Below are 24,829 nucleotides of genomic sequence, written 5' to 3' on the forward strand. Positions count from 1 at the left end.
TGTGCAAAAGTCTTGAGTCACCCCACATTTCTACAAATAGATGCAGTGACTCATTGAAATGTGTGCTACCTTGCATGAAAATACAGCATAGAGGCAAAAATTGCTAAATTGTGCCAAATGTTTTGGCAATAGCTCTTTGGGAATCAGATTGCTGGTGCAAAAATAACAAAACATTTGTCAAACTGTTGTGTCTCTTACTGTTTTTGTAGATTCTACTAAAGAGATGAGAAGAAAGCCTTTTTCTGACAGGCTATTTTTTCTATTATTTTTTCCTCTTTTTTTTCGTTATGTGTAGACCCAACACTGGTTCATCTCTTGAGTTAGGTGCCTTTTTTATTTTTGGATGAGTCATAGATTGGCGTTAAGTATCTTAACAGACAAACAATAAAAAAAGGACTGGACTGAAAATGAGTGAAAAACTAATAGACTTTCAGAAAGTCTATTGCCCAACAAGAGTCTGGCTCCATGGAAACAAAATATAAAGAAACAAACGGTGGCTCAAGACTTTTGCACGGTACTGTAATTCATCAACTACAGTGCTGATCTGGAGCAGGATTTATGCAGAAAAATCCAAACACAAACTAGGTGAATCTAAACTCATGCAAGTCTTTTTTTTGTCAAATTCCACTAAATTAAGGCCGTCTGAACACCCCTGGCAGGCGATAGAATTACTGCCGAATGACAATTTTCTGAATATATATAAATCAGCTTTGCAGCACACCAGATACTTTCTCATAATACCTTGTGCACAGGTCAAGATAAATTTTATTTGTCAGAGTTTTATCGTATTCCCTGAAACAAAGTACAAGAGGTAAACAGTGTCTCGTGTTAACAAGTGCGCATCTGCCCCCAGGCTGGTACTTGACAGAAGTAAGAGCGTATTTCACCTGATGTTCCGACCCAATTCACACCCCTGATTAATGAGCAGACACTGAGAATTTACGCTAACAGATGGCTGTTTCTTCACAGAAAGTGACAGGTTTTAAGCATTTTACATTTTTATTTATTTATTTATTTTTAAATTACAACGAAATTTTATAGTAAGAAGTAAGTGTTTGTTAGTAAGTACAGGTTTGGCATCATTAAACGCTGTAGTGGTTCAGGCTTTGATCAGGCTTGAAGGGATTTTGTTAGGTCGTGGATGGAGAACAGTCTCCAGTTTTTCTGCATTTCATTATATTGTTAATGCATGCATACACCATACACACAGGTGTGCACACTCTCACTTTTCCCCCTTCTTCTCTTCTTCTCAAGCAACCTTCTCGGAATTCAACGCCTTCAACAATTTTTTTTTTTTTACTTCTTTAGGAGAAGTCGTCACCCTTTTGCTTTGGGGGGGTGCTGACCTCTTTTCTCTGTAACAGATCAAGCTTCACATGCTCATTCTGAGAGGTCTGTCCAATTAGGCTGAACTCCTTGCCTATGCCGGGTCACGGGAACACATTGGTTCATCGTACTCAATTTAATGTAATTTGAGTAAGAAATGGGCACAGGCTGGGCAACCGAGGCACAGAGAGCAGCGTGGAGACCTCATGGCAGCAGAGAGCCATCTTTTCCCTGTGCATGTAAAAGGAGTTTGTCTAATGAGCTTAGGGTTAAAGAAATGAAAAGACAGCCTACCTTTCATTAAAGCCTTTTTTTTGAAGTCCTTTTCTATGAAAGAACCATTTAGAGGTTTTTGTCTGCTAGAGAGGAACAGCAGTTCAACAGAATAGGACAGCGTAGTTCACATTGGTAGAGTTTCATTTTTAAAAAAATAAACCATTAATATAAAACATATTTTCTTGACATTTTTATACAATAAGCCGTCCTCACCAACCCACCCATTGCTGTTTTCTTTCTGTGAATGTGATTGTTTAGTAATTCCTCTCATTACTCTGTTTTCCCTGCTGACAAACTAAACAGAACCCAACCTCACCACAGGGGTCCCAGCAGGACCTGCAGGCCTGAGTTTGGCTAGCTTTGCTCCATTGCTCAGCCTTAACCTCTGGAAGCCGGGATGCTGTGAGGCAGAGAGAGAAAATAAAACAAGACCCTAGACACTGGCACACACACATTTTCACTTACTACTGTTGATTTTCTCTCCCTTCTTGCCTTACTCTGAGGAAATGATTGTCTGCTTCTTTGCTTCTGTTGAACATCTATCAGCTCATTAGTGTTGGTAATACACAGAGAAAGTAAGTGTGTTTGTGTGTGTGTTTGTGGGTGTGTAGCCCCTGCCTGCGGCATCCTCTCAGCCTGGTGGGAATGTGTGTATGGGTGGTGTGGATGGGACCACTAGCTGCTGCTTCTGTGTGTGTGTGTGTGTGTGTGTGTGTGTGTGTGTGTGTGTGTGTGTGTGTGTGTGTGTGTGTGCGTGTGTGTGTGTGTGTGTTTGTTGTATTTGCATTTCACTGCACTCTTGCAGGACTCTAGGCTGTGTCTGGCTCTGGGAGCGGGTCCGGGGAGGTAAGAGAGACTTCAAACACCGTCCTCGGAAGGTTAGGATACACTCACATTGACTTAAATCAATGAACTGTAAGTGTGTGTTTTATTTGTGTGTGCGTCAAGGGGGGTAGCCTAGTGGCCAGGAGCAAGATGAGACGTGGGTGAAGCTGAAGAGGAGTAGGTGTGCGTGTGTGTAGTCTGGGTGGGGGCTGGGTGGCTGAAATAGGAGTGATGCCTACATGCAAAGGGTGGACAGCGGGCATGTGCACACAGACACACACTCAGGTCCCAGTAGATAAATGCACACACAGTTTGGTTCAGCTGTAGCATTTCTTGGCCTATGGCTGCATGTAGTCATTATTTATTTTTTTTAATACAAATAACGAGCAAATTAGATTAAAAAACAAACAAATAAAACAAAGTAGTCTTTAATAATAGACTTACTTTACATCTAGATAACCCTTTTAGATACAAAAGCAGGTCATCTAACTAGACTCCACACCCCTTCTCCAAAACTCGGTTTAAGGCCAAAAAAAGTGAACAGTATAACGACTTATAAATAGCTTTGTCAAAAGGGTATTATCATCGGAATCCTCCACAGGGATCCGTGCAACTTGTAGCTCCAGAAAATGTATTTGGTCTTTGCCAGTCTGGGACGATTAATGGTTCGTAAGTGCCACGTATGATGCAGACAGGAGACACAGACAGTGCATTCATTCTGTGGGCGTGACCCATTTCTGAAATTTATGTCACTTGGACTGGTTATGCAAATGTGGAACACATAATTAGTGCTTTTTGGGGAGGGTTGGATGGTCTGGGAAGATTTCTTTGGTTCCCGTTGTCTCTGGAAATATTTTTCCGCTTAAAAAAATCATAGAAAAAGGTCAACTTTCACTCCTTCACATTTCTTTGCCTATGTCAGTATTTTACTGAAATAGTGGATGGGTATGGGTACAGTCAGATTGATATTTCCTCCTGAAATTTGAGGTTTTTACAGCTTTGGGATGTTAAACATCCCAAAGCTCCCAGGCCATGAGAGATTAGCCTGATTTCAGGGTACTGCCCTGAAACTGAACTGAAAACAAAACTAAAAGTCAATAATGGTGATAATTCTTACTATTATAATGTTTAATATATGATATGATTTTTAGACTGTATTGTTAGTTATTAACGTTATTATAAATAAGTAATAAGAATCTCTTAAGACTGAAATGAATAAGAGGGCTTTCTTGCTGTGTTTGGCTGAGAATGACCTCCCTGTTTCCTGTGTAAACTGGTGTGTGGGTGTGTGTGTGTGTTTGCATAGACAGAGAGAGCGAGAGAGAAAAATCTGGCCACTTTTAATCACAGGAGAGACACCCTGAGTGAGCGATAGAGAGCTGTGACAATCCACTTACTGCGCTCTGTAATCTGTTTAACCATTTAGTGAGTTGTTAAGGGAGTATGCAAACACTCACATTGGGGGAAAAAAAAAAAAAAAAAAGCACACTAAACACCCTGCAGGCTGTAGCGGCGCACAGGACAACTTGGTAGCAATTCAGTGCCGTTACACATCTAGGGAAGAGTGTGTGTGTTCATTTGTTTGTGAGTGTGTTGATGTCTTTGAGACCTACTGTAGGCACTGAGAGAAGCCAGGCCTGGAGCGTGATGACAGAGACCAGACCTGGCCAAATAGAAGATCCCCCAATCCAATTACCCTGTTCCTCTCTTTTATTTTCTCCTCTTCTCTCCTTGCCTCTCCTCTCCTCATTTTATAGCCTTTTTCTTAGCAGGAGCTAGTGATGGCAGTCCTGGCTGCTGTTTAAGTGGCTGGCTGCTCTGCTTTATGGATCAGGAGAGGATGCGGGCAGGATTATAAGCAGCAGGTTATGAGCAGCAAACATGACGGGCCAGCTCCGATTTTAGGAGGGTTTATGTTGCGCTTGTCGACGAAATGCGTTTTTCTGCACTCTCTCTCCCTTTCTGGAAAAGCTGGGTTAGTTTGGTTTGGAGGATGCAGAGTGGTGTTGAAGGCAAGGAGGGGAGCTAAACGAGAAGGCGGTTATGCAGAATGATGTGTAAAAGAGACGCACTGTTAATGTTTAATTTTCTCCAGGCTCCGGTGCTTATTCATCTGCACCAGGGGCAAGGAAAGGTGTTAACTGAAGTCTTTATGAGGAAGGCTGAGAGTGAGAAAATGTTATAGAAAGTGATGTTCCTTTTAGTTGAATTGGCAAAGTAACATGAAGAAGAACAGCAGACGATGGTTTTCAGTTAGCTGAGGAGTACCTCTCACCGTGCATTTGACCTCTGCTGGCCTGAGACAAAAATACTGCTCTGCAGGTCTTCCCTCGTGGCATTGATCATTGCAAGAATACCTCCTTCAGACTGGGTAAACAGCTTTCCAGGCATTGAGTTTAAGTACCATGACTCAGTTGTAGAAGTAAGGAAGTAAATCTTGCCTGAGAGGGGTGTATAACAATCATCCTCAGCGGAGGTTTGAAATCGACAGCCATGCTCAGAGTGTTTTTTTTCTTTTGCGCAGAAACGAGCTGAAACAAAAGAGTTGTGATTGTAGTCGCCGATCACGCAAGTGGATGTGCGCTTATTTGTGTCGCTGATGGAGTTTGCGGCCCCGCACGGCTTCTGCTGAACATTTAGTAGCCGCAGGAAAGTTACGAAGCCTCCCTCCTCTTCTTCCTCCTTCCCTCCTACCCATTTAGTCTGCCTCTTTTTCAACAGAAGTTTAGATCTCTGGGCCGATGTTTAATTCATTTGTACTAATGTCTTGCTCACTGTGGCTCTCCTTCATCCTCGTGTGCTCTGTCTTACTCTCTCGCCAGCGTAGTCCCTGTGGTTCTCTAATAGAGTTATTCCACCTTGCATCTCACTCATTCTCCCTAACACACACACATCGCTCACTCTACTTCTGTCCACTTTTTGCCAGTAGCGTATATGCATTCTTCATTTTTGTATGATATATCGTCTCTTCTTGCAGTTTAGATGCGTGAGTAATACTGTGGAATTAATGCCAGGCTGTTATATGAGTTACTAGTCTTTTCTCAGATCTGATGCTGTATGTTTCTCATTGCTTACTGCCTTACTGTAACTGCCTCTTCTCTTCTTTTTCACTCTCTCTTCTCTTTTTTTTTGTGCGCCTCTAACTATGTGTTTCTGCCTCTTTCTATGCCCAGTTCTGACGACACGGAAAGTATGTACAGTGTGTATAAATATCGCGGGCACTGCTGTCTAATCAACAGAGTGAAATAATTCACTTCTTTTCTTCCACGTACAGACTCACTGATGGAGGCCAACTGAAATCTGTCAGTGCCGAGCTGTATGTGGAAAATGTTTTTAGGGGAAAATGGTGGAGTATTTCACAAAACTGAAACAGAGTAGCAAATCATCTCGTTAAATTTTCAAACACATATTAATCAGAATGAAAAATGCCACTGGAGCTAATGTTATGGCACGCACATTTTGGCAGGTATACATATGCCATAATTGCTGTATGTTGAGTGTGCATTAGAGAGGAGAAGTTTATTTGTGGTCATACTGTATGTTGAAATCTCTCATGTATAGAAAGCGTGTTACCGCACACTGAGCAAGATTCTGAGATTCTTGTGGTGGCTTCGCTTTTAAAAACATGAAGATGTTTTTTTACAAAACTGTTTGTGTTTTGCTAAAGACTTTGACAAAAATGATACCCAAAGTGAAAATCCCAAGAGGTGATCACAAACGTGTAACATTAGATTTTAATCTGGACTTTTTAAGACCTAAACGAAATATGCCAACAAGCCACATATGTGATGAGACATTCAGTGACTCATTGCAATGGTTCGGACACATTTTGGTCTCTACCAATAAAGCGTTTAGAGTAGAATGGAGTAGATTCAGGTCTTCAGAGTAAGGTTAAACACTTTCTTTGCAATCTTTGTGTGCACGTTAGCCTTTGCTGTGTTCGTTTGTCTTCTTGCATTACTCGAAGACTTGGGTTAACTTTTCTTTCTTTTTTTTTTTATACCACTTTTCCTTGAAGTCTGCAGAAAAACAGACACACACACATGCATGCACGTACACACGAGCGCTCCTGACATTTCTCCCTGTAGGCTAAACTGCAGAGTGCTTGGGGCCATGTTGTTTTGTCTTCTGACAGACAGAACGAGAGAGAGAAAAAAAAAAGACAGTTACCCTGGCCGGTGCTTACGCCAGTTTGACACCACAGACACTGAAGGGGGGGGGGGGGGGGGGGGGGGGGGGGGTTGAACGAAGAGAAGTGAAAAAGGCACAGTAGAAAACGGTGTGTAGATGATATGAATAACAATGTACGCGGTGTGTCTCCCTGGACCCTGATAACCTGCAGACCAGAGCCCGGTGCCTGTGACAGGCTGGCCTTTGTGGCCACTTTATCCCGCCTGTACACTTGTAAGGTAGAGCCGGGATAATCACACCTAATCTAATTAGGCTAAAGAGGGCCATGACTGAGGCTGGCTACGAGCAGACTGGGCACTCTTTCTCTCTCACACACACACTCACACACTCCCTCACTCACAGATACACACACACATCAACAAACACAGCTCAGCAGTGAAATCCTGTTTGCATCAGAAAAATAAGGTTGTCATATTGATTATGTAGATGAGGGACTAACGGGGGCTAACTGCCTCTCGGCCAGCCGGTTACAGCTGACAAAGGCTAAAGGGAGGGATGCAGAGAGAGGAAAGAAAAGATTAGAACAGGTTTAGCTCTGTTTTCCCTCTGCCACTTTACATGTACCACTGTTTGGTTCAGTGCAACCTACGGCTCCTGCTGCCACTAAACTTGAGACTGAAAGTAGGTATAAAGTAGGGAGACTCTTTAAATGCACGCACCCTAAAATCATGCAGATTTTTTTTATTTGACTTGCAATAACTCAAAATACAGGTAAGAGTATACATAGACAGATTCAAACATGCAGTAAAAATAAGTTGGGGGAAAAAGTGCAATATTTTACAGTGCTTTAGTTGTGCTGAATCTCATTTATTTTTAATGCCTACCAATCTAATGTTTATATTCTTGATGAATTAGTGTAAAAGAAATGCATTTATTGTGGGCTTTGTGGATGTTTTTTTCCCCCAGAACTTGAGCAGAGATTTCTTTAGTTTTATCCCCAATATTTTGCCCTAATTAAGTATTTGAAAATAGTAAGTCATTGACTCTTAAGTGGAAATCATAAAATCAGGAATTATCAGTTTAGTTTTCTTCTATAGATTCCTTAGCTGTTTGTGTCAGCTCTAGTTGTCTCTGTACAGTTGCTTGTAGTGGATACATGGCTATTAATAACTTGTCTTCAGGTGTGTGTGTGTGTGTGTGTGTGTGTGTGTGTGTGTGTGTGTGTGTGTGTGTGTGTGTGTGTGTTTTGTGTTTTGTGTGCGGCAAGCCAGCAGCCAGATTGCTATTTCCCCCTCTACCCCGTATAGAAAGGCCTGGGTATTCTCTGGATGAGGGTGTGATGTACAATTGAAGGGCAGGATTGAAACTGATTACCTTGTTAACTCCTGGCACCCACTGGCAGCTTGAAATAGACCTGAGCACCAGGGCCTGATTTGCAAATGAATTACCTCTCGCCTGGCCCTCCCCTTCCCCTCCTCTTCATTCCCCCGTCTTCCTCCCTCTCTTTCGTTCTTTTTTTTTCTTTTTTCTTTTTTTTTGTCCATTCGGTGCCAAGATCATCTTTTTATATTGTGCCATGACAGATGCTGTGCCGGGCTGCCATTGTTCCCCATCAGTTTTCTGGGGCCGAGAGGAGAGCCAAAAGATTTCCACATGTGATTTTAACACAGCCACCACCCCCCCAGTCCTTGCCGTATAGCCCAGTGTAGTCTTTGTGTACCAGTACGGCAATCTACATAGTTTTGGAACAGGCAGTAATGTTGGGGAGCGTCATTGTCTCAGCCTCAATAATAGAGAGGCATTTCTCTGATTAGGAAAGGTTATAATTGGGAAGTATGAAAAGGACCACTGGCTATTGAAGAAAACCATGGGGAAATTGATTGCTCTCCATGTCTCCCTTTTGCTTTTCTCTCTCTGTCTTTGTCCTGATCTCCCTCTATGCAACACGATAAAAAGAAGTCAATTTTCTTTAAAACTTGGCCCCAGCCCTCAGATCCCTCCAGAGCTGGTGTGTATAGGCTAAGAAGGGGGAGATATAGTTTTTTAAATCGGGAGACTTGTTCTGTGTGTAATATTTTATCCGTGATATGACGTCTTCAGCAGTTTAGCATTTCTTAGCTCACAGGGAGCTGAAGGTGGTCCTTTAACTATGGCCTGCTGATGTTTGATTATGAGAACGGTTGTCTGAGCTGATATCAGAGTGACAGATCAGAGTCATTGCCCTGTACCCAGGATGCTTAAGCCAAAGGAGGGCGATGTGTTTCTCAACCACAGCAATGGTAAAAAAAACCAACTATATATTAAATACGAGAGATGCCCCGGTAGCAAATTTCTTCGGTTGTTATAATTTTTTTCCTTTGTGTGACCTGCTGATACCAACTTTTTTTGCTTCTGTTATTTTCTTTCTGAGAACTGTATAAACAAAAATGGAACTTTTCCACAATGTGAAATATTTTTGTCATAAAAAACAATAAATCTCCCCAAACTACAGGATCTTCTCCCACTGAAAACAATTAAGAATAAGGTGCTCTGGTACAGGAAATTAGTACAAGTAATTAACTGAAAATGAGTTGCTGTACACCCACCTTTACTTGACATATTTTGTGTTGCAAAACAAAAGCAGGTGGAACAGATTTATATAACAAAACAAGTGTCAGGTACTTTAATTATTTTCCTGTATGTTTATAACATCACCAGATAACAGAATCTGAACCCTTTTGTGTTTTTTGTTGGTCTCCATAAATGTCCTCAGGATGACTTTGATCCTTTGCTCATACCGAGACAAATTTAGCATTAGCCACTTTGCCCTTATTAGATTCTTTAAAATATCCGTATTGATCTAGGTGAAGGTGATTGGAGTGTGTGATTATATTTGTTGGGATGAATATTTTTATTTTAATGGGTTATTATTCAATGTTTTTACTGCCTCGGCCCAGTTGAGTTCAAACAGGGCTGTATGTGTCCCTGGACTGAAGTAAGTCCTGTTTATAATTTTAGACCCTTCCATATTTTGTTTTGATTTTACATATGATGTAAATGAATCAATATATTGATGTTAATCTCCAAGTTTGTTTATTTAAACCCAATTCTTGAATTGCCTTTATACTATTTATCTGTCTTGTGATTTTAAATGATTTTCACAGTTGTAGACACACCTGTGGAGTTTGTCTTCTTGTGTAGTGGATTGCTTAGAGCTAAGGTGTAACTTGCTCTTGTAATCACATTCTGTAAAAGGTAAAATCAACATAAAATTGATTATGCATTGGTGACACTTTCTAAAAAAATTAGTTTAAACCTAGTTTGGCATTTATACTCTCCAGTTTAATTATTTGCTAATATAACTAATCTATCTTTAGAAAGAAAATCATTTTCAGTCTCCACTACAAGGTTCACCAACACCAGTCTCTCCATAATTTGTCCCTTTCTTTGTTTTCTTCTCAGTGCTATTTATATTCATAATGCCCACCATATTGAAAAAAAATGCCTGTGTTTGTCATTGACGGCTTTGTTGCATTTTTGTGTTTTAAGTCCTGTCAGTTAATTAGTGTGGGCTAAATAAAAGTTTTTTTAATTTGGAGACACTGATAAGATAGTAGTCTTGATGCCGCTTCTTGAAAGGTTTTCTCAGTTTCACATTGTGATGATATTGCTGTTTCTTATTATAAATGAAGATGATGTTAATCCTGTCAGTTCAAGTAATAAACCCTGGAAGACTTTAAAGAGATTTATTCTTCATTTTCTCGCTCCACAAGTGTTGCTGTCGCTCTTTTATTTGGGCGTTGGTCCCGTGTTTGGCAGACACGGGTAACACGAACAGGTGTCTGCTTGCATTTTTATCTCATACAACAGAAAGAGCCTCCTTAAATCAACTTCTTCTTTTCATATTCATACTTCTTTGACTTTTTTATTGACTGCACTTAAACCTCCTTGAGAGAAACATAAAGTGCTGAATTTTTTACCCCCATTTTAATGGGCTGCTTTTCTCTACCATTTTGGGATTATGCTAAAGTAAAGCCCCTTCCACTGGGAGGGAGGTTAGCTTGTGTACCCGCAAATGTATGTGTGTGTGTGCGCCTGTATGCATGCTGAATTACATAAAAGCATAGAACGATAAGTCTGTGTTTTGTTCCCTCTCTGTGTTTTGTTCCCTCTCTGTGTTCTGCATGGAAGAGTGACAGCCCCCGACTTGCCCCTGTATTATCCCTTTCTGTGTATATGTGTGTGCGAGTCTGAGAGTGTGTGTCCCACCAGCCCTCCTCTTAGCCGTATAAAACCCTGAGAGGTAGTTCTGATAGCACACACAAGAATACAATTTCAATTTCAATTGGCAGCCCTGTTAAAAAAGGGCTATGGAGATGGCAATCAGGCCTGAGGGGAAGCTGCACTCCCTGTACTATTGTGCTTGTGTGTGCGTCTCTATACCCAATCCTCTACAGTTCAATATCAAGCTTTATCCCTATATTAGTTAAACAGGCAGATCCCACTGATGTGGACTCTGTATTAGTGTGCTTTATGTGAGTGTGTATGTGTGAGTGAATATGCTTGCTCCAGTGTCCCCATCACATTGACTTTTTAATAAATATGCCTGCCATTCTGTCAGCAGTCAAACAACATATGAATGCTCAATGACACGCTTGACAAGGCATGCAACTGTAGCAAATGAGTCACAAATTCACACACTCTCTCTCACACACACATATACACTCGCACACTCTCTCACTCTCTCTTATGTATGATGTCTTCTTTATAGCAATACGGTGTCTTGCCTTCTTTTGCTCCTGTTCTGCTCCTCTTCTCACGATCAGTGACTGATGATAAGTTGAGGATGAAGAGGCTGCTGAGGGCCAGGTTTTTTATTTTATTTTATTTTTTAATTGTATGAGAAAATACAAAAATGCACTGTTGCTAATCGAAAGGTTAAAGACTTCTGTTGGTTATACAGTAAGAAGAAGAAGTCTTCAACTCACAGTTATAAATACAATCTGACAAAACTAATAACATGCAAACGGTTTTACATTAAGTGTTTTCTTTATGGATCACACTTTTTTGGTTAGTTTTTTGTTTTGTTTCTTGCTAAATGTTATGTTTTAACTTTTTCTATAAACCACCACATTTCTGGGATTTTCTGAATGAAAGAGATAAAAGTTAATCACCCCAAATGTAAAGCATTATTCGGCTGTTTGGCTTCCTCAGGTTTTGCAAATCGGCAGCAAAAGAAAGTCATGTTTTGTCATGGCAAAGTGAGAAATATCTAGTTGAAGTTGCTGCTGCTGCTGCTGCTACTGCTCGTCACCTTTCCATCGATCGCTGAGCGATTAATGAATCTTACTGTAATGACCGTAGCATATGTATATATAGGTCCCCATGTACCCTATCTCCTTCTTAACAGGTGGGCCTGTCGGAAAGAAACTTTGCACAAATATCGTCACACATATAATTAATAACATCCATATGTTTTCTAATTCTTTTGATTTTCCCGTATATTATGTTTATTTCATCGTATCCTTGTGAATGCGACGTTACATTCGTTCAACGTGTCACCTCTACGTAACTTAACGGTCATAAAAAATGTTATCTGTGATGGAATTTTGTTCGAGTCACCACTAAATACAGAGTGAAGACTTATATAGATCATACGGGCTAGTATGTAGATTAAGGTTTAAAAAGGTAAAACTGTTTTATTTATTGTTTTATTTTTTTATCTAATCTATTTTAGTCAGATTATATTGGACTATGATAGATTATGGTCTTTCGACATACAAAGTAAATTTTAAATAATTAATTCCTTAAGCAAAATCTCCAGATGTTCCCTTGTCCTGACTTATCAGCTGTGATGCTGTGACAAATACTTGGAGTGATGCTGCAGGGAAGTTTATGCTGAGCTTGATTTTTAACAGCTAACAACACATTTCTACATATACGTGTTCCTACAGTAGAGCCACAACAGTTTCCTGTGTAAGTGCTTTGTGAGTTTGCTATCAAATCGTAACTATGTCCGTCTCATTAGTTTAGGGATGTATTTTTTGCAGGTATGCGAGGATATGATAAGTTTAGTGTTAGCATGTCAGCTGGCCGCAGTGTTACGTGCTAATTCAAAAGTGCTGTAACAACAACTGTAACATATGACTTTCCGTACGGGGTAAATCAGTGAAATAGAGTAATGTGTAATACAATACATTACAACACAAGTAATAGCACGGTATGTTCTTATTATAAGTCATTTTTATTTAATAGGAAGTCTCTTATGGTTCCTGAACTGAAACTATGAGTAAAGGGCAGTGAAATCATTACAGTCAGATAAAGGGGAAAGTTAAAGGTGTGTAACACGGTCTGTGGAAGCAAACCCATTGATGTATGAAAGCCTGATATTACATGGTAAACCTGGCTAGTAGTGGAGAGTGAAAGGGTTAAATCGTCCGCACACCGGATTGTGGGTCTGAGAGGTAATGCATGGCTGATGAGTGCTGGGCTAATGGGCAGCTCTGTAAGCTGGAAATCAAATGACTGCCTCTGCATTTTAAGTCCCTCTGTCACCTCCATTGACTGACTAAAGATATTCAGATCAGCTATGTCAAAGAGGGGGTGGGGGGTGGGAATCTAGCAAAGATGGAAAGAGAAAGAAAGGGAAAGAGAATGAAGGAAAGAAGGGGAGGGGATCTTAGCAAAACCTGAAGACCTAATGCAATTATTAGAAACGTGAACCCCAAATGACAACTCATCTGGCGCTAGCTGTGTAATTAATTGTCTGCTAGCAGAATTGCGGGGCTTTGGAGGGTCAGGTAAAGAGAGAAAAGAGAAAGAAAGCCATCCGGGGGGGTTTGGAAGAAGGCAACATGACAGGTAAGGAGAGACATAAGGAAAACAATGAGGTAAGATGAGGCAACAGCTTAAAATCATTGGTCGAATACAAGAGACAAAAGGGCTTTGGACACATTGTAACAGAGCATCTACTGTGAGTGATAGAGGAAGAAAGTATGCTGGGAGGCACGATGAGAAGAAAAGCGACTGAGTGGAAGGAGAGGGGGAAAAAGAGAAAAGGAGCAGGAATGAGAAAGCATGAGTGCAGACAGTGTGATGGATCCAGCAACCATGTTAAATTGGTCAGTATTGACCTTGCCAGAGCTTAACACTCTCCCTTGTTTGTCCAGTTTTACTTAATTGACCGCAGATAACTAATTAAATTTCCTGGAACAACAGGGCATTACTCTCCCTGCGTCTTTCCCCTTCTTGCCCACTTGCCATTCTCTGCCAGGCCTCTCAGTCATCCTGGCTTGTAACTATTCCGAAGAGAAAAGAGAGGTAATGTGAACAAGTAATGACATAAATTTCCTTCCTTTTTTGTTGTGTGAAAAACTGAACACAATGACAAATCGCTCTGTATGACTAGGATGGGTGAAGGTAAGAGATTTTCATGTTTTAGTCTGCTCAATAGTCCAACCTGTCTCCTTCTGCACTGCAGTGTCTCTTCTGTCAGATTCTGGCATTATATCCTTAAATAGTTGCTGGTTAACTCCCAGTGATTCTGTAAAGACACTCACTTGCCATGGCAAGCCATAGCTTTAGTGGGCACAAGTGACCATTCAATGGCTGCTGCATTTTCAATTTTAAAGGAAAAGCTTTCCACTTACAGGTGTGTGTCCAGACTGTGTGCTTTTAGCAATTTTATAACCTTTTTGCAAGCCACGGTGTGCACATTGGATTTAATAAACTCGGGTATGACATTAGCGTTACCCCATGGCTGTTAGCTTCCCTCTCTTAGCTTCCCTGCAACTTTAAGTGGTCATATTTTATGTATGTAGACTGCATGATGGCAAAACTTACTAATGGCTGCAAACAAATCTGCTGCCACAACTCAACAAGAATTTTCTTAGGTTTTTTTTTATGCTGTACCATTAGTATTATTTTAACTTAAAATGGTGCCATAATAAGCACATTCATGGGATATTTGTATCAGCTGATCAATAAATGTAGGTTGTTGCTGCCCTCGTATCATGGGCCATTTGACCCCAGCTGTTGCAAGATCATTACAATAGCCAAGCTGTAACCTCGCTCATTGTGTGAATGTCCTGAAGGCAAGACCAGAGAAAATAACGTATTTCTTTCATGTTGGTTATCTCCCAACTCAAAGTCCCAAAGTTGTGCAAGTTTTGTACTCTTAAATAGACGTTGTCTTAGAGGTCACAGTTGACCAGTGTTTGTCAGAGCTAATTTGCAACAGTGTGGGAATGTTTAAACCACTCACCTGCCAACCCATCCAATTTTTTTGAAGATATTTTGATATGTCACGATGACAAAGGTACAGACATAGCCATTAAAATAAACGATTTCTTAATTCTATATGTTATATATTGTCGAGCTGTCTTGGTTTACTGCAGCCGTACATTACCACAGTAAACAGCGGTAGTGTTTGTGCTTATCTTGCTTTAATTAGTCAATTTCTAATGTGAAAATACTTTTTTAACTGAAGTCAGTAAATGATTTGGAGTTTGGAAGTCTAATATCTAAAGCAATTTTTAGGGCCCGATTTGAACCACAGTGTTTTTTTTCAGCCAAACTTAGCTGCCTTTAATAGACCTTAACAATCATAAAATGACTACCACTGAAAAACTAATAGCACTTATGAGTAAACTGCTGTCTTAAAAATAAATTAATCAGTATTTATACAGTATGAAAAGTATGATTTTTAATGCGCCATGAATTCATTTTCTTCATAGAGGGCTACTAAATATGTCACATGATTAGTGTGCTCACCGTGCCAAGTCCATCACATCTCATCACATCACAAATCACCGTCTGTCGGCTTCATTCTCGTCTTCCCATGTCTGCACTTCATCTCTCTTGCCATTGCCGCCCTCCCTCTCTCATGCTGTTTGCCGGGGCTGTAATGTGCTCCTGTGGTTGTAGTAAGCAGGCCATAGTGTCTCTGAGGCCTTGTGCTACACCACCATTACTATCTGGCCTGCCTCCACTACAAATTGGATGAACAGGCACTGACACATTTTCAATATTATTACATTAAACCAAGTGGATTTTGATTGATAACCTAATATTGGCCTAATGCAAAACATCAATCACGGCAAGTATATTAATTATTTAATATTGTGGCGTAATTCAGAAATCGATGCTGCCTCTGCGCTGAATGCACAGAGTACAGAAGGAGGGAGGGAGAGACAGATAAGGAGAAAAGGAAAGCTCGGTCCCCGAAGACCTCCGCAGATTATATGATGTTTTGAAAAGAGAGATGAGGATGTAAAAGTGTGTGTGTGTGTGTGTGTGTGTGTGTGTGTGTGTGTGTGTGTGTGTGTGTGTGTGTGTGTGTGTGTGTCAGCTGTGGTTGTCTAATGGATAGAGCGATCCCTTCGGCACTGGTGCAGACCATGCTGGACAGCTTGTCCTTGATGAAGTCAGGACAACAGATGAAAGAGTGGGAGATTAAATGCATGTTAAGAGCTTAATAAAGGTTGAATCAAAAAAAAGGAAAAAAAAGGAAAACTGTAGCTATAAAAACGAAGAGGGGAGACGGGGGGAGAAAAAAAGCAAAGGGAAATGAGTGGAGGAGGAGGGATCGAGCGCTGCGTCTCCCCTGTGTTAGATTGTTTCTCACTAATTGCGCTTCATTAGTGGATTACACACACTGTCACCACGGTAACAAATGTCTTGCTGTCTAGTAGCCGGGCGCCCGTCATGTATAATGAATGTGGCGGGGTGTTTGTCAGAATGTAATGTAATTACAGCTAGATGAAGTTTGCCTTAAGTGGTTGACTTGTCTGCCTGTGGCTCAGTGACAGAGCTCAGAATAAACAAGCAAACATCTTTTCTTCATGACTTTATTTTTTTGTTTTTCTTTAGTTCTTGTAGTGTTTTTTTTGTTTGTTTGTTTTAAGTTTTCTAGGGTGTGTAGCTTTTTCTTCATTCCTTGATGCTTTTCGGAAAGGTTGACGGTGTTGAGACATGGATGGATGGGTGAATGGAGGTAGAGGGGGCTGGAGGGGTGGGATGGATTAGACAGTATGTAATTTTAGAGATGGTGTAGATTTACACTGTGATGCTGCTGGCTGCATTAGCAACTGAAGCCTGTCGATAAGCCTTTCTCCCTTTCAGCACACACACAGACACACAAACGCCATAAAACGCCACAGCCTGGGTGGAGTTGTCAGTAATGGAGGCCAGAGTTGGACGAGGGGTGCTGAGATCGGGGGGACGGGGGCTGTTTGTGTTCTCTTGATCTTTTGATTTCCACTGCTGCAAATTTGAAATGTGCCAAAATTGCATCTATTATTTACTGCCAATTTGCTCTTTTTAAAAACAGACTGCTCCCCACTCCTCCGCTTCCTCGGCTCGCCGTTCTGCTGTTGCTACCCTGATAATCATACACACATTTTTTATTAATTCACAGATAATAAGCTCCCAGTTCTTTCTTTGTAGTTGGAAATTATTATTATGAATGCCAGCAGTGTGGCAACAATATTAGTTAACCTCTGTGTGGTGCAGATGCAAACACATGAAAATGCACACAGCATTTCAGTCTGAAAGGTTAACAATTAGTATAATTCCTCATTATGTGCTTTTTTTGGTTACCTCTTTTGATTAACCAAATGCCTTTTGATATCATCAGGATTTTTTTCCCCTCTTACAGCTATTCTCATCCCGCGTACGTTGCAGCTGAAACAGAAAGAGGGTTTAGTGGTTATGACAGTTGCCGACTGTGAAATGATTAGTTGAAAATAATTCGGCTTAACTACCACCACAGTGAGACATTTTAAGGTATCACCATAACCTCAGAAAACCACTGATGGCTTGCCTCCCCGTTCATCGAGGAATCAAGAAAATAGATTGTTTATTAATAACAATGATTCGTAGCTGGAGTCTAATTCTGGCTACTTAGGATTGGCCACAGGTAGTGTTTCAGTGCAATAACTCAAACTGTGAAATTAATTCAGAAAATCGCACTTGACAGAGTTTGTTGTGTGTGTTAGTTGATGTTTGTGTGTGTGTGTCTGCAAATCTGCTTTTATTAAATGACTTTTTGTGCCGGCACTTTATTTACAGTGGGGGAAATGTGTTGTTGTGTTGCAGGGACGCTGGGAACATCAAAGGCAGATTAGAACATCTGGTAAGTTCTATTCAAAACACACTCACACACACTTGCACACTTTGATATCTGCATTCCTAATGAAACCTCTGCAATTGGAGCTGAATACCTGCAGCTAACAAGCAGGGAGAGAGAGAGAGAGTGGCAGAGAAAACGGGGATAGAGGGAGGATGGAGCCTCCCCGAGGGTCTGGTCCCACTTTTATATTAGCATTTAATTCATCCCAAATTGTGCCCAAACACACACACAGGTAATCCACTGTGTCCTCTCTCATATTAGCTGCTACTTTTGTGTGTGTGTGTGGTTGTGTGTACCTGTTCGGAAACGCTAAAAATGAAAGCAAAAGTTTTTCTCCCCATCCCCTTGTCCCTCTTGGTCCTTTTGTCAGCATGGGGCCTTTCCTCAGTCCTCTCCCAGCTATGAATCAGAGAGCTGCTGGAAACGCTCTCCTGGGACAGCCCTGAAAATTTAATAACCGACATTTTCAGGGTTTCTCTTGCTACTCGCTTTAATACGGGGTCAGAGTGCCGTGCAACAAAGTGAAAAGGTTTTCTCTCCTCTTTTTGGGTGGGAAGAAACGAAGGTTTGATGTGCCCCATATTCCCGGGGATGAATTATAGAGAGGGGTCAGTGAGGGTCCTGGCTCTCTGTGGATGTCACATGCCCTCCCTCCCTTGCCTCCCTGCATACTAAACTGCAGCTCCCAGCACCCTTACGCAAATGACCCTCGCCCCACCACACGCTACGCAAATGACCCTGAATATGCCACACAAATGAGTGACCCCGAAATTCAAACACTTCTCAGTAACTCTCCACTTCTGCAAATGCCTGAGCTCATAAAGTTAAAATCATCTTTCAGCACTGTCAAGCACAGCTCCAGTTGCCACTTAACTCTGTTGTTAAGGATATTCATAACTTTGATTTGAGTGACATTGGATTTAAAGTGGCGTGGTTGCTCACCAGCCACTTTATTAGGTACACCTGTTCAACTGCTTGATAGCGCAAATAGCTAATGAACCGTTCACATGGGAGGGACTCAGCGCATTTAGAGATGGTCAAGAGGACCTGCTGAAGTTCAGACTATAAGAATAGGGGGAAAAGGGAGATTAAAGCGACTTTGAACACGGCATGGTTGTTGGTATGAGTATTTCAGTAACTGCTGATCTGCTGGGGTTGTCTCACTCTGGGGTTTACCGAGAATGGTCTCAAAAAGGTAAAATATCCAGTGAGCAGTAATTCTGAGTGAAAACGACTTATTAATGCCAAAGGTCAAAGGAAAATGGCCAGACTGTTGGCAATTAAGGCATGCAGAAGAGCATCTCTGAATGCAGATGTTTAACCTTGAAGCAGAAGAAGATAGCAGCAGAAGACCACACCAGGTGAAACACCTGTCAGCTAAGAACAGGAAACTGAAGTCACAACGGGCGATTGAAGATTAAAGTTTGAAAAGCATTCCTGGCCGGATGAGTCTCGATTTCAGCTGCAACATTTCCATGGTGCAGTCAAACGTCACCATAAACAACATGAAGCATAGATAAATTGTGCTGTCTATCATTGGTTAAGGCTGGCAAATGTTGATATTGCAGATATTTTTTGCCATACTTTGGGCCCTTAAACACCAGGTCAGCATTGTTTAAATGCCCCAGCCTACCTAAGTATTATTTCTGACCATTTCCATCCTGTTATAACCACAGTGGTCATTCAATGTACTTCTCAAACTGGTATCATTAATATGACAGTGTGTTTACTGTACTCAAATGAGCTCCACACAGATCTCATTCCAGTAGAGCACCTCATGGGTGGTGGAACGGCAGATTGGCATCATGGATGTGCAACAACTGTGTGACTATCATATCAATATGGAGCAAAGTCGCCGAAGAGTGTTTTCAGCACACTATCCATGCCGAAAAGAGGTGCTAGTTGGCTATTGTGATCTTTTCAGTTCTCAACAGAACTCCGTTGTTCATTATTACCAAATAACAAACAGGCCATATTTTTCTTTCCCATAAGAGGTAAATACAATCTTGGATTCTCTTCTTTTCTCTGCATCAGCACTAAATGTTGTTAAGCTGATTGTAAATTTGTCATTCAAATCTTTTCAATGTTCGTATTTTTTAAGAGCACTGTTGTTTCCCCTCAAAGTGCTTCAAGAGTAGACATTCAAATGAAGTGATGGTTAAATATAGCATGTTGTATGGTAATGGTCTAGCTTGAGTTTGGAGATGTCTGTTGCTTGGTCTATAGGTGTGATTGATGTAGTACTCCATAAAAGGTGCTTTGAATTATTCAAGAGAAGATTAGATGCATAAACAGCATTAATCAATATGCTTATATGCGTTATCTTGGCAAATATGAAAGCTAGTGGTTTTAAGTTTCTCTAAATGACATGTGTATGACTGTGAACTCATTTGCAAAGTCACAAATGAGTGCACTAAGTTTTCAAACTTATTAACAAATTTAAGGCAAGACGGGTTATATTGAGTTATAGGTTTCTATTATGGCACAATTTTGTATTGTGATTATAACATTTTGTACAGAAAAGCTTGGAGATATACTCATAGACCAAATTATTGACACAATCATGTACTCACAGAGATTGGTAGACTTATATTTTAGCCACTGTGCATCTGCAGATGTTTTCCTATACATTTTCCCCCGAGTATACCAACAGGGACTGATTATACCATATTTGCATTTGATTCTTGGTTGTTGCTTTGTTTTTATACTCATCAGGATAGCTGAGTTAAACATTACAAACTTACGAAGACTCACACACGAACACATTTGTATGTTTACCAGTTTATGGTTTTTTTGTGTATATATGTCTGTCTCAGGGAATTTGAATAGTTGAATACTGAGTGTTTGAATTTATGGGCATTTTAATGCTTACGGAGAGATTGCACCCCAGTAGTCAGCTGCCTGGGGAGTGCAAGACTCTGATTACGATTCGGGACAGAGAACTGTAAATAACAGAGCTCATCTCTCTCAGAGGTAGAGTTCCAGGGCTGTTGCAAATGTTTTTCTCAATTCCTCACGCACATATTTGTGTAGATTTCCAAACAGGCATTTATGACTTTCTGCTGATCTATTGCTTTCAAGATTGGTGCATCAGCCACATTGACACTTACCATGGTGTTTCAACCAGCGATCCTGACTCTCAGTCAAGTATATACTTTTTATTTTTTTACAGTAATTATTTGCTTACATTACTGTAAATCATTTTTATATGGGTGTCAGTAGCTGTGTTGCTGTTTATTCATGAGTAAAACCAGATCAGATTTCACACTGATGTGACAGTCAGGCTTCCCTTTACATTATTCCGGAGCTTGATTTTTCATGATGAATACTAATGTTACCTTTTCCTGTTGTAACCTCACGAGTGGTGAAGTAATTAGGTGGGCATTTAAGGCTTGTGTGGTCTAAGGTTTGTTTCATTGTTCACGTTTGGCTTGTTTTGTTTTTGCATCTCAGCAGATTGACTGAACGCGATCAGTAGTGATGCAGAAACAAAGTCTGAAGCTAATTGCTCCCAGGGCTCTGCGTTAGTTTCTGTTTTTGTTCGCACTCACGTACATGTCCAGGCACATATACACACAGACACACATACAAACAGATACACAAATAAAGATCACCCAAGTCTGACTTGGATTTTTTTTTTTCTTTTTCTTTTTTTTTTGCTTTGGGAGATTTGGAGCGATAGCAAAAGAGGTGGCCTACAGCAGATAATCAGTCCAGATGCACAGCTTTTTTAGAGTGAAGTAGAAGAAAGCCAGCAGCTCAATCAATACACGAGGAATCAGCCTCATCAGGATTACTGGCTCAATCAGCAGCTGTACCCATCGTTCTACCGCACACACTGCCCAAGGAAGGATACAAGACAAGAGGGGGGAGTAGAAGAACGAGAGGGGGGGAGGGTACGTCATCGGTTCTGAGGAAAGAGTCTGAAGAAACCCTAATGGTGGAGAGTGACTTGCAGGTCAGTCCAGGGTTGCAGGTTGAGTTAAGGTCACGATTCATAGAAAACTGTAACTGTGGAATTTACCTTATGTCATGATATGACATTGTAGACCTTTGCTAAAAGTAAATAGAAGGACTTTTTTTCTTGATAGCAAAGCCACATTTTTTGTAACGTGGGTTGCTCTGCATTACATTATCGGTGTTTAACAGTATTTTAATTTGGAAGTATTAGTGTATAAGCGAATAACAACTCCTCCTCTCATTTAACACATGGTAGCCATTATCCTTTAAAAACATGCCTCCCTTTGTTGAAGTGCAAGTATTGAAAACAGCTAAATTCACATAGAATGTGACTCTAATATTTTCAATATTTCCGTTTCCAAATCTTCGCTCTATGCGTTTTGGGTTTAATGTTGGCTCTCTGATTAACAAAGTGCAAATAGATTAGAAAATTGTTACTTAATGCCCTTTCTTAAATAGCCCTTTATTCTCATTTTAACAAGTGTTTGTTGGGGTCTGTGAGGTAAAATGTGTTTCTTCACTCGGGGTAGGTCCTACTTAGAATAAATTTATACCTCAACTCTTTAAAGGACCTTTAAAAGTCTGGCGTTTAAATATAGCATCTGCTTTTCACAGGGTGAGAAGCTGTGTTGTCACAAAGTTTGAGTTTGTTTCTGTTTCTGTTCTATTTTTTTTAATCATACCAATATGATCATATGCTTGACAGTTGGACTGCCATATTACACGTGGCTAATGAGGAGTAGCTCCTCTTAAAAATCAAAGCGAAATAGACCTCAAATAAGATGGATTTTATGTGTTATAGGTAAAAACATCTACCAACACCTGCGGTATGGTGTAAACACCATACATGTCAAAAAGTGCACAAAAACTCAGAATAACTGTAAGTGTTTTAAAAACGAGTCATGATGATGTTAAACAATACTCTGGGAAGTTACCATAGTAAATCAAGTCACATGACATGATTTACTATGGTAGCATACACGTCTTGACTCTTTGCTGTGCTGTCACAGATTTAAAAAAAAAAGATTGCTCATTGAGTTTTTGTGTTGACCAGTTTTGGCTCTACTAATGCTATAAACATTAGCATACCTACCTATTGACTATCAATATTTCTTGAACAGTCCTGCAATTTATATGTTAATGTCATTTTCATCAGGGAAGTAAAAAGTAATCCAGGGATTAATCCTACAGCTTCACCTTTAATACATAGTATTAGAAATACATATAGTACATTTCCCATAATGCTTTCAAACCCTCATCATGTTTTAAATGCGACTTATATGCAGTTTTGACAAACTAGTTTGCTGATAAACCTTAACATGATCTGGTGTTTGGGGACATTTGGTGTTCCATGTTATCTCTGTGGGAGCTACCGTTCCCTTTTTTTCTGTAAAACTGTGGTTTAGTTTCAGATGTTTTTTTTCTTTGTGAAAACGAAGTGGGTTTGTTTTATTGGAACGGGCAGCCTGGAAACAAGCCTCTTTATTTTTGCGATGCATCACAGGTTGTTGTCCACATAGTTCTCTTCGGGGATAGCTGATGTCTGAGTGTCCCTTGGTGAGTTGAAGAGTTTACTGAGGCAAATTGCCTGGTTGGGCTAATGACAGATATGGACCAACAGCTGTAGCCAGGACACTTGCACACCGAAACTGTGACATTGCCTCATATGGCAGGGTTTTGTCCTCGAGAAGTCTTAGTATGAAATACAAAGAGTTAGGTCAATATAGCTGTTTTTTCTCTCTCAGTTCTGTCTTTCTGTATGTCACAGACTTTCTTTTAATTAATCTATGTATTCCTTTCTCTATTTCTACTGTCTTTCTTGCACTAATTGTATAGGATAAAGAGGTGAAAAGAGCTTAGATGAAGAGATTGTGGACAGATAAAGGAGGGGGAGAGGGGGCGTTGATAATCTGCAAACAGATTTCCATGCTTATTACACTAACGATTTCATGATATTTGATGTTGTGGCTGGGATTGGGAGGATTTGCGAGGGAGGGCTGGTTGTCTCGCTCTTTCTCCACCCCCCCCCCCCCCCCCCACCCCCCTGTGTCTCTCTCATCTCAACGGCACGGCTAAATGATGGAGTAATTTGAGTGACCTCTGACTTGGGGCAGGCCCAGACATAATTGCATGTCATTCTCGCACGGAATGAGGAAGGGGTGGGTGGGTGTGCGCGGCTCCTCAAAATACAAAATATCCCCCCCCCCCCCCCCCCCCCCCCCCCCCCCGTCTGTCCGGTCTTTCTCACATATCTCTGGTTGTTTCTGCGTCTCCTTTTCATGTGAACCCAGTACCTGTCTTGTTGCTCGTCTCACTGTGGTTCGCTCCTTGAGTGTTTCCCAAAAAAAATGTTAAAAAGAGATCCCAAACAAAAGAAAGATTGCATTAATTTTCAAATGATGATATTACATTAAGCACGGAGCTCTCATATATCAAAACATGAGAACTACTCCCTTACTGTATGTGCTTCATCTTAATGGTATCGCTGGATGTCAAGGGCATGGAGGAAATTAAATCGGAAAGTGCAGATAGACCAAAGAAGATATTATCTCTGGATGATTGCAGTTTTGATAGGTATTCCAGTGAATTTCATTTTCTCCGGATGGGAAGAAGATGAGTTAGCCTGCACATTTGCTCATTTTTCTTCTACATGATTTATGTGAGTTGAGTATAAAACTCTCTCCTTCTTCTTCTCCCCCCCCCCCCTTTACCCCCCACCACAACCCCCTTTATCAGGAACACATACATGCATGTACACACACACAGACACACACACACACACACACACACACACACACGGGGTAGTAAATTACTGCCTTTGAGTTGTATCTTGTCTGGGGCAGTTTATGCAAGTGTATGCATCATTTCTGTATGGATGTTTGTGGCAGTGCATGGAGTTTTGTGTATTTGTATGCATGTGCATGTTTTTCTGTTTGTGTGTGTGTGTGTGTTTGTGCTAGTGTGTCTTTATGAATACACACGCCTGAGATAGCAGCAGAGCCATCAATGGGAATGATTCCAGGGAGACGGGGGAGTGTCATTACTCAGACTTGTTTACATTCTAAATACGTAATGAAATCTTGTTGGTAATAATGACGGGAATAAAAGTTTAGGAAATTGTAAAAGTGGTGAAGTTTGAGAAATGAGCCCCGGCCTGTGAAATAGCATTTGGGGGCAGGAAACGACATTATTATGCAGTGC

The 24,829-nt window shown here is 40.7% G+C and overlaps 1 protein-coding gene across 3 annotated transcripts in view; it reads left to right on the forward strand.

The window, feature by feature from the left end:
- The window catches only part of rsrc1 (arginine/serine-rich coiled-coil 1), a 123,593-nt gene that overhangs the window by 28,356 nt on the left and 70,408 nt on the right, over window positions 1-24,829 (forward strand). For all 3 annotated transcript variants that reach the window (XM_085131108.1, XM_085131105.1, XM_085131106.1), the window contains exon 5: window positions 17,635-17,671. In XM_085131108.1, coding sequence (XP_084987234.1) covers window positions 17,635-17,671 — 37 coding nt within the window. The remainder of the gene's footprint in view (window positions 1-17,634; window positions 17,672-24,829) is intronic.

Source organism: Neolamprologus multifasciatus, chromosome 14, assembly GCF_963576455.1.
Source record: "Neolamprologus multifasciatus chromosome 14, fNeoMul1.2, whole genome shotgun sequence".
Lineage (NCBI taxonomy): Eukaryota > Metazoa > Chordata > Actinopteri > Cichliformes > Cichlidae > Neolamprologus > Neolamprologus multifasciatus.